Source organism: Gavialis gangeticus, unplaced genomic scaffold (assembly GCF_001723915.1).
Source record: "Gavialis gangeticus isolate Ggan-Ray unplaced genomic scaffold, GavGan_comp1, whole genome shotgun sequence".
Taxonomy (NCBI): Eukaryota; Metazoa; Chordata; order Crocodylia; family Gavialidae; genus Gavialis; species Gavialis gangeticus.
The window spans coordinates 13,329,539-13,339,901 of NW_017728994.1; the positions used below are offsets into that span (position 1 = coordinate 13,329,539).

The 10,363-nt window shown below is 46.0% G+C and overlaps 1 protein-coding gene across 1 annotated transcript; it reads right to left on the reverse strand.

Moving 5' to 3' along the window:
* Positions 1-4,120: 4,120 nt before the first annotated feature.
* EXOSC3 (exosome component 3) lies at positions 4,121-8,813 on the reverse strand. The gene is made up of 4 exons (XM_019502302.1): positions 8,540-8,813; positions 6,200-6,349; positions 4,840-4,991; positions 4,121-4,413 (listed from the first exon to the last, which is right to left on the reverse strand). Exons 1-4 carry the CDS (start codon positions 8,810-8,812, stop codon positions 4,212-4,214), a joined length of 777 nt encoding a protein of 258 aa, XP_019357847.1. The 5' UTR covers position 8,813; the 3' UTR covers positions 4,121-4,211.
* Positions 8,814-10,363: the final 1,550 nt, after the last annotated feature.

A 10,363-nucleotide genomic window follows, 5' to 3' on the forward strand; every position in this document is an offset into this window, starting at 1 on the left:
GGGACCTGAACCTGTTCAGCCTCCACAAGAGAAGGCTGAGGGGGGATCTAGTGGCCATTTACAAACTAGTCAGAGGGGACCAGCAGGCATTGGGGGAGTCCCTGTTCCCCCGAGTGCTACCAGGAGTGACAAGAAATAATGGTCACAAGCTGGCAGAGGGTAGATTCAGGCTAGACATCAGGAGGCGCTACTTCACAGTCAGGGCAGCTAGGTGTGGAACCAACTTCCAAGAAACGTGGTGCTGGCTTGTACCCTGGGGGTCTTTAAGAGGCTAGATGAACACTTTGCCAGGGACATTTGACCCCAGTACTCTTTCCTGGCATGGCAGGGGATCAGACTTGATGATCTGTTCAGGTCCCTTCCAACCCTGCCAACTATGAAACTATGAGAAAAGAGCCAGACAATTGATCATTGAGGTCTCCCATGATAATGAACAAATTATGAAAATTTTGAATAAGGTTGAAAAACTAGGGAGACACGTGGTGGAAGCCACTCCTGGGGTGGTCTCCCACAGAACCAGGTGTGTTAAATTTGATGCTACACCCCGTAATAATATCAATTGTATGTGAAGTTATAACGTTAATCTGCATGATTGGGATGTGGTGTGCCTGGCATAGACTCTGTAAGAGAATGAAAGCATTAGTGAAAGAGGAATGAACAGATATGACACACCCTGACTTCCCTGGAATTGATGCAGCATATAGACTTGGATTGCTAAACAAATGAACCATATGGATGCAACATAAGGAGAGCTGTGGGTCTTGAGGACAGTACTGTCCTCGGTCACCCTCCACCAGGTGTTGCCCACCTGGGCATTGAGCTAAAAGGAAGCTTGCAGCCCAAGATACCACCCCCTGATCCTTATATTGATGTGATAGGATCTGTACACAATGCCCAGAACCCATCAAGGAAGGGATGTTGGATGTGGTCCATAACATGAGATCCCTCCTGAGCATGTGCACACTGATTAGAAGTTGGAAGGTTCTAGAATAGCTGAACTTTCCACCTTGATGATGTCAGTGACCCACTTACATCTGGGGAGCACATGCAGTAGCTCATGTGGTCATGAAGTGCCACGTGCTACACCTGAGTGCCGAGAGCACAATAGCAGGACATTGTGTGCACGTGAGTATGATTGGTGAGACTGACTGACACGATGTGATTTTGGTAAGCATTTCAGGAATCCTGAGGAGTGATTCGTTATGCAAATGGAATACGGATGCTTCAGAGTAGAGGTTTGAATGGTGTGAGAGTCTACGTGGATGGTGATCATACCTGTGTGTCTGAGGTGTATGAGCAGTGACTGTAGCAGTGAGAAAGAGGGGTGACCTATTGGACTGGGTATAACTGGATACTTACCAATAGAAGTGTTATTGGGACAGGACCTCCATTATCCATTAGACTGGTAATTATCATCCTTCCCTCACTCTCGGTCTGAGACCCTCCGAGGGAAAAAACTGAGGGCCTGACTAGCACTCCAGCTCAGTGAGCCTGTGAAGGCCCCGATGCTGCCCTTCGCTGCCCCCTGGCAGGCCTGGTTATGGTGTATGGCAATTAACCAATGTATATAGTTAATGCTTGATGTTACGTATGTTTCCTACTGTTAATCTTGTTTTCTTATGATTTTGAGTTTATAACATACTTTTGAACTTTACTGGAGCCTTTAGTATATTTATAGGGAATATGAGGGTGGGCTGTAGCTCTATGTATATCCCTGACCCCAAAATCCACACCTAACAGAGATAACATACCAAAGGCCCTGGCTGTCCGAGAAGGCCTAACAACCCTCCGCCCCTTAGATTTCTCATAGGTGGTCAGTGTCCAGGACACCCAGCAGCGTCTGCCTTTCAGGAGAGCAAGATGACGATAGAGAGGACGTCTAGAGACAAGGGGAGGAATCAACCCCAGGGCTTAAAGGAAAGCCTGTTCCCAGATTTGGGGAAAAGAGCCAGCAAAGAGATGGAGACCACTCAAAGAGATGGTGACCACTCTGTTGGTAAATCCAGTCCTGAGGGGTGGAGATAACCTCTCCAGGATCCTAGAAGACAGACACGGATGAGATTACATGCCAAGGAGGGGTAAATCCATCCCAACCCTGGAGGTAAGAGCGGGGTTGGAATTAAGAGGCAGCTGTCTTGGGACTCGTGCAGGGAAGAATGGGGCAAGCAGCCAGCCTAGAAGAGGACCCCTTGACAAAGGAGTCCATAAGACTAGGACCGGACCCTTAGTCCAGCAGGCAAGCAACAAGAAGCTAGGAACATCTGATGCGGTTAAGGCAGGGAATGGGGATGATGGAGCCCTGCAAAGATAAGCAGACCTCCTGAGCCTTTAATCGATCCTTTTGTCTCCCCAAAAGTGTTTGGTATCTCTCTCTCTCATTAACACCAAGACATGGCGGGTGATTTTTTGGAAGGACAGAATACTACAATTCCAGCAGGGAAACAGCTCTATTCCAGGAGGTAAGTCACCAACTGCTTACAGTAGCGTTGGTAAGAGGTTAGACAATGGATTTGTCTAGGCTAGTCTGGATAGAGATGATCCTGCTTCAGGCAGAGTGGCGGAATACAATCACCGCTTAAGGTGCCTTCCAGCCCTACTTCTCTATGATTCTATAATGTATAGCTCATCCAGTAAATTTTGTTGCAAACAACATCAAATGTTTTTGAAAACTCCCAGTTAACGTGTAGAGTGACAAGGCCTCTTGCTATTTTTGCTGCTGGATATTTTCATTTCTTGACAGGTCATTCTATTACACATTCTACTTTGTATTAAGTCCTCTGATAAAAATGAAATTATATTTTCTATCAAGAAACAAGCAGGTAACAGCATATGCTGGCAGTGAGAGAGAACCTAGACTTAGGTTTTTGGAAAAGGATTTCCAAAAAATAGGAAGATGGAAGTCTGCTTCCTGCAGCATGGAAGCAGTAAACGCCCTTACACTCAGCACGTTTCCTCCCAAGATCAAGGTGAAAGAACCAAAGAGTTGTGAAACTCAGCCTGTAACTCTATCAGTTCTAGAATCAATTCCACCTATGAGGCAGGTTAACAAGAACCTTCTCAGGTCAGGAAGAGAAATTGCTCAAACACCATCCCTCTCCAAACAAGAGCATGGAAAGAAGCCAATAAGATTCTCTTTTCATAGAGAATAAAAGCTGCAGGTCTCATCTTTCAACCTGGAAAAATAGTTAAGCTCTTCATAATGGGGCTTTAAGCAATTTTGAAAACACATTCCTATCTTTTGGAATCAGGCAGGAATTTATGAATACAGCATGATTTCTATACAGCATGCTGCTGCACACATTGCCTTAGGCCAGAGATGACTAAGATCTCAAACCAGAACGCTAGCATGTAGGAGCACCAATGATGGTGATTTGAGTGAGCTTTAGCTAAGCCGAATTTCTAGGAGCTGTCAACTGTTGAAGAATAAGTAAGGTTCTGAAGTGCTGATATACCCTACATTCCTTTTAGTCTTAAAACCACCCTCACTATTAGTGAGAGGGAAGTAGGTGAAACTAAAGTGAAGTAATATCAGTGAGTGTTTTCTCAGGTAACAAGTCTCCCATTCGATGGCAAGCAAATTTAGTACATAAAAAGGGTGTATAACATTCTTTACAAATGTCTGAACTTATAATTTTGACACAAGCAGTTTCAATTTATTAGGTCATTTCCGGTGCCTCACTTTTGCTTATTTCAGTGACATGAACTTCCATCCTTATCCCTCCTCTACACTGCTTTAGTATTTGATCGAGGTCATCTTGATCCTTTGTTATGAAACACAGAAAAAGCAGACTTCCTGAAAGTTAATGTAAAATATAAACTATAGACCAACTTGAAAAACAAGAAGAGACATACATATATTATTGTAAAAAATACTTTAAAAGCCAAAACATATGCAAGTGAAAAATGGAGCCCTCCTTTCTTTCTTGATGAAAGACCTGGTACTACCACTCAGTTTTGATTTGCAAAATAAATGGGTTGATAAGAAGTAAAAACCATTGCAATAATTTAAAGAGGAGCTTAACAAGGCTACTGAGAAATGTGAGAAAAAACATAAGTATATTAGAACCAGACTTAAGCATTAGGAAGAAGAGGGACCAATTGACAAAAGAAAGTGAAAGACTAAAATTTAAAAAAAACGTTATTGAATATAGACTTTAATACAAAAATACAACCATCTCAGTCTAAAACAGACCCCTGAAGTTTTCTTTATTTCAACTCTCTGACAATTTGGCAAGTGCTTGCTTTCTTTGTTCTGATGTCATATGTTCACAGGCTTCCAATATATTTGCCACAATTAAAGTCTGTTGAACTGTTTTTGCCTTTACCCATATTCTTCCATTCATTCCAAGCACTATTTCAAAAGGGTAAAGTTGTCCCAATTCCTGGATGATTTCACAATTAGGAGCTAAAAGTCTGCAAGCAAGGTAAAAAAAGGACATTAGAAGAAAACCCCCCCCAGCAATATATAGAATGAATATACCCTAGTATTAAGTCAATACCATACCCACTAATAATTGCAACACTATTTTAAAGGACCTCTGTACCAACTGTAAGGTTTAATACTGGGTTGAGCTGAACCAAAACTAGAGATTTAACTTTTATTCTGTATGAAAGTTTTACTTCATCTGTTAATTTAGGAATGAAAATTTAAAATAGGTATATTATAAACCAGGCAAGTCAGAGTTAAAACATTAAGAGTAAATGCAAGAACAGTAAATAATGAAATTGTGTTTAATAATGTTACATAGAGTGAAAAACAGCTTTTATAAAAGTTCATTCAAGTGTCATAGGTTAAAAACTGACAAAATACAGTTTTTCTGTCATCCTTGGAACACTTACTTTCTTATTAGCCCTAAGGAAACTTTGAATAGTAGGCCTTCATGTCCAATTATACCCATTCCATTTGCTCTTCCACTGCTATCTATGCAGACCATTTCTGGTTCCATATCTTTATTTGCTACAATAAATTGACCATATATAAGATCTCCCACCTAAAATAAGTGAAAGATAATAGAGAAACTGTTATCACATTTGTGTTAATGTCTTTGCGAGACAGAAAAATCCAGTAATTATGAAAGAATAAAAGAAAACTACGTAACTAATTTATTCATCAACATTTATCCCTTCATTCAGTGCAGCTATCTCCAAAGAATCCTATAATTGTAATGCGCCTAGTAATTCTATATAAATTAATTACAGACTAAGATCCAAATAATTAAAAACCAGGCATTGGAATCTGAAAAATACAAAGTAAAAGAAGTCCAGTAACTTTTTCCTTTAAGGTACCACACACCTCAAGTTTAATACACTGTGGCTACTTGCAGGCATAGGAAAAAACAAAACAAAATGGCACTTTACTTTAAATTCAGTGTACCCCACAGAGCCCAGTGGATGCCCAGAAGAAGCATTGTGTTAGCTGGATCTGGCTCACCCTATGTCTGTATTGATAGGGCACTTTAAGTGGGGCTTTTTCGGTGCTTTTATCCAACAGCTGATTAAATCAGCTATTAAAATGAAAGCGCCAAAAGTTCCGCTTAAGTATCTGATCTATAGAGACGCTGCAGAGGAAGGTCAAAGTAACATGCTGCTGCTTCTGGTAAAGTACCTTTCCCGCACCCCCCCGCTGCAAGCACCCTGTATTTTTTTTTAAAGTCTTGAAATCTTCCAAGCTAAAAGTTAAGAGGCAAGGAAAAAGTAGGATAACTGACTTTTCAGAATGAGACAATTTACTTTTGCATTTCGCTCATTATAGACAGTGAAAATAGTCTGGTCTTTCATTTGGCTTCTACCACCTGTTGTATTTACTTAACAGATAGGTCAGGTATGTAAACAAAATGTAGCATATACAATTCCCCCACCAAACCTCTTAAAAAAAACAAACCCTATTACTCCTGAAAAGTTAAAAAGGAAATTTTTCTACTGCCTGACTTTGTAAGAGGCTGTTTTTTAATACGTAAATATTAGGCCTGAACTGATGTCAGACTCAATCTAATGAACAGGCCTGAGATATCATGAGGCTGTATCAGTGTCAGTGTAAATGATAACATTCAGTTCCAATTACAGTGGGACCCAGGGGCAATAAATGGAAAGAAAATCCACAGCTATTTAGAAACACATTACTTTAAAAAAAAAAAAAAAACAACTCCAAAAACAAGCAAATAATTCAAATTTTCATTACTATCAACAACAGAAATCTTACCTGAACATTTGGCCTGTTTCTTTTGGTTGCACCCTCAAATGCTAAGTATGACAAAGATGCTTGCTCACTTCCACCAACATCTACCTTGAAGATGTCGCCTGCCTTGGCAGTCACTATGCCTATTATAGGATCTCCCTTCACTGGGACATACTGTGAATGAAAACAAGCTTTAGGATAAGAGATCATATGTGCATACAAAGGAAATTAACACACTTTACATACGTTTGCACCAGAAGAAAGATCTTGTACAAGAAAAATAAATCATCTAGCATGCCTTCTTTTTCTTCAAAGAATCATAGGAAATTAGGGTTGGAAGGGGCCCTCAGGGTGTCATCTAATGTAACCCCCTGCTCAAAGCAGGACCATCCCCAACTACATCATCTTGGCCAAGCCTTTATCTAGCCAGGTCTTAAAAACCTCCACGGACAGAGATTCCACAACTTCCCTAGGTTGCCTGTTCCAGTGCTTTGTTACTCTCCTCATAAGAAAGTTTTTTATCTAACCTCAACTTCCCTTGCTGCAACTTGAGACCATTGCTCCCTGTTCTGTCATCTGCTACCACTGAGGGGTCAGCAGCCACAGTGTGCCAGGCTGATACCTAACCTACCCTAGCCCACTCTGCTGTGAGCAGTGCAGAGAGCTGGGGGCCAAAGCAGCCTAGGAAGCCCTTGGGTGCAGCTGCCAGTGAGGGGCTGTAGCCACTAGCACACAGCTTCCCAGGGCCAGCTGCAGCAGCGCAGGGAGGGAGAGGCAGGCAGCGTCGGCCATGGTCCCTCGAAGTCAAGGACGACGTCTGTCAGGCTTGATGGGTCCTCAGGTGACTGAGGAGTCCAATTTTGGATGCACACATTCGTCACCAATGGGGGCATGTCGTTGTGCAGGAGAGTGGGATTCACAGCCCCGGGTTGATCTCCTTCTCCTTCCTCCACTGCCGCTATTGAGTTGTTGGGCCCCGAAGTGGTGAGCAACTTGGTGGACCAGATAGCGCCACGCCGAATGGTTAGCAGCTTGCTCCTCCCAGCTGTTGGTGCCAATGCCTTTGTGCTTGAGGGCAACCTTGACTGCATCTTTGTACAGTTTCCTTTGGCCACCCTTTGAGTGTTGGCCAACAGAGAGCTGAGAGAAGAGAATATGGCAGAGGCGGCAGTTCTTGGACATCCAGATGCAGCGGCCCGTCCATCGGAGTTGATTTCTCAAGAGCAAGACTTTGATGCTGATGGACGCAGCTTCATAGAGGACACTCACACTGGTCTGGTGGTCCTCCCATCTAATCCCCAGGGTTCAATGCTAGCATCGCTGGGGGCCAAAGCAGCCCAGGAAGCCCTGGGGCACAGCAGCCATTGAGACCATTGCGAGGCTGTAGCCACCAGCGCGCAACTTCCCAGGGCCAGCTGCAGTAGCGCAGGGGGGAGGGGAGAGGCAAGCAGTACCCAGAACCAGGCCTTACCAGCTCATTCCAGCATCTGGCTCAGTGCCAGGGAGGAAGCAGGCAACCCCTCCCCTCTCCTTGCAGGTTGTTATAACTCTATTAGGTGTTATAATATCCAACAGCTCCCCTCTGCATCCCCTCCCCTTGCCTTCTGCCTGGCATTGCCAGGTCTTAAATATGAAATTATCATATTGGAAGCTCAAAATTACCATATTTGCTAAAAAAACTATCATACACTGAAAACATATGAAAATGCTTTCTTATTATTAACTTTATAGTACTCACTGTAAACTACCAGTGAGTGAGAGAGAACTGGGTCAAAGTTTTACTGTGAAGGAAGTAGACATAAAAAAGTGCTGAAGTCCACAAGTCAGCGAAAAGTCCAAGAGGGTGAGCTGGGTTTTGCATATGCTGCATCAATTAGCTGCCTCAAAAGTTATCCTGTTTTGAATGCTTTTACTGTTATTAATTGTACATCCTACAAAGGTTGAAACTGTACGATAATTATCGTATTTGTACAACATCTGGGTGCTCCTGCCCTACCGCCCTCCTTTTCCTGCTGGGCCACCGCAGGGCTCCCCCCGCTAAACACTACCCGAGAGCTAGATGAGGTTGTCACGGAGCTGAGGGGGCAAATGAATCGTGTAACTGTTCACATCCTTAGCGCTGGCGGCCGCAACCCCCAGCCTGGAGCCCGGCGGGACTGTACAACTCCCGTGAAGGACCCCGGGGCTCCCCCGGCCCTCCGCGCCCGCGACCCCAGCGCAGCCGCCCGGACCGGCCCCAGGCTGCAGCAGCGAGGAGACTCCGCCCGGGCTAGCCCCGCCCCTCCCATTGGTGGCAGACGGGGCCCGAGGGGCACGCGGCCCAATGGGCGGCAGACGCTCCGCTCCCCGCCCCGCACTCCTTACCCGCTTCTGCTGCGAATCCACCCAGTAGGCGCCGCCGCCTGTTGCGACCCCTGCCGGCAGGCGGTGGCGCAGCAGCCCGCACTTGGTGACTAGCAGCCCCGCGGCGCAGCGGCGCAGCCCGGGCCCGCACAGAAGCCTGCCCCGTGGCGCCGAGCTCGGGCCCAGCTGCAGCCGCTCGCCATCTGCATCCGGAGCCTTGGGAAGGAGCAGCACATCCCCCGGCAGTACCACCTGACCCACGGCTACCTCGGCCAGCAGACTACCCGCCGCCATATTGCCGAGGATCACGCATGCGCAGACTAGAGCACGGAGAGGAGGGGCCGTCCCCATGTGTTTGTGCGCGCGCAAAGGCGCTGTGGGGCACTGGCCTTGTTCGGCCTTCCGGGGTTTGCAGCTGCTGCGGGCGGGGTGGGGCCGGGCGCGCCTCCAGCGTAGCGTCGCTCCGCCTGGCGTTTAGCGCTGGGCGGATCCAATTGGTCTGTGAGGCAGTGGCGACATCATCCGGCCGCCAGCGAGAGGGGAAGCTGGCCTGGCTCTGGCTGACCTTCGGCAAACACAAACCCGCTGATCTTAGTCTGACGCCCCCGAACCTGCCGGCCTGTTTCCCGTGTGAACGTAGCCCCGGGCGCCGCAGCGTCTGCAGCGATTCAGAGCCCCGGAGAGTGGGTGCAGGCACCTGGACGACTCACCCACTGCCACCGACCTGCCTGGAGAAATCTTCCACTGGCATCTTGCCTCCGGCTGCTCCAGAGCAGAGGAAATCCCGCTGCTGGGCGGGAAAACCATTAGACTAGAGGTTCTCCACCTGTTTTATATCGGGACCCATTTGCAAAGATCATGGCTTGTCTGGACACCCCACCCGGAGAGTGCCCAAGCGCTGGCCCTCCAACCCCTGCTCCCTTACCTTCATCCAGCTGCTAGACCTGCTGCAGGACCCTGCCTGGCTTCCTGCTGGCCAGGCCCCAAACAGCCCTGCAACAGGAAACCTGCACTTTTGCATGTTTTTCTGCCATTTGCTCACAACCCTTTGAAATATTCTTGCAACTCATGTTTGCTTCACAACCCACAGGTTGAGAAATGCTGTGTTAGACAGCAAGGGAAAGTCTCCAGCTAGGCCTGTTCAGTTCAGAAAAGAGGTGCTTGAGGGGAGATGTGGTTAGGGTTTACCAAATACTAAACGGCAAAGAGAAAGTAAACGGGACTTTATTAGTTACAATAGCACACAAGATGAGCTAGGGAGTCATGAAATAAGACCAGTTGGTAGTAAGTTAGAAACTAACAGAAGGAGGGTCTTTCACAGTGCTTCCTTGAAGTGTGGAGCTTGTGGCCACCAGATGTGGAAGCTGGCAGTTTAGCCAGCTTAAAGAAGGGATTGGACAAATTACTGGACTAAATGAATATCAATAGCTTTTGAGCATGGGCATGAGGGATCCAGCCTCTGAATCAGAACTGCCAAGCCTAGGGGTGGGCAATTATTTCGGCTGGAGGGCCGCTTAATGAGTTTTGGTGAGCTGTTGAGAACCAAAAAGGTAGCCCTGTCACCTGGCCGCCATCTTGGCAGCAGAATTCCTGCCTAACTCCTGACCTAACCCCTAGCCCCTGACCTTTGCCACCAGAAGTACTCCTTTTGAGAGTAGGGGGGTTGCCTTCTTGGAACCAGGAAAAAACTGCAAATCATATACTAAAAGTCAAACGCCTACTATAACATATTCTGATTTTATTACAAAAAATATTTTTGTCACAATTTGTCTTTGTGTAGTGTATATAGAGATGATTGCATAATAACTCAAAAATAAAGTCACTCTTGTATATTGTGTGTGGGGC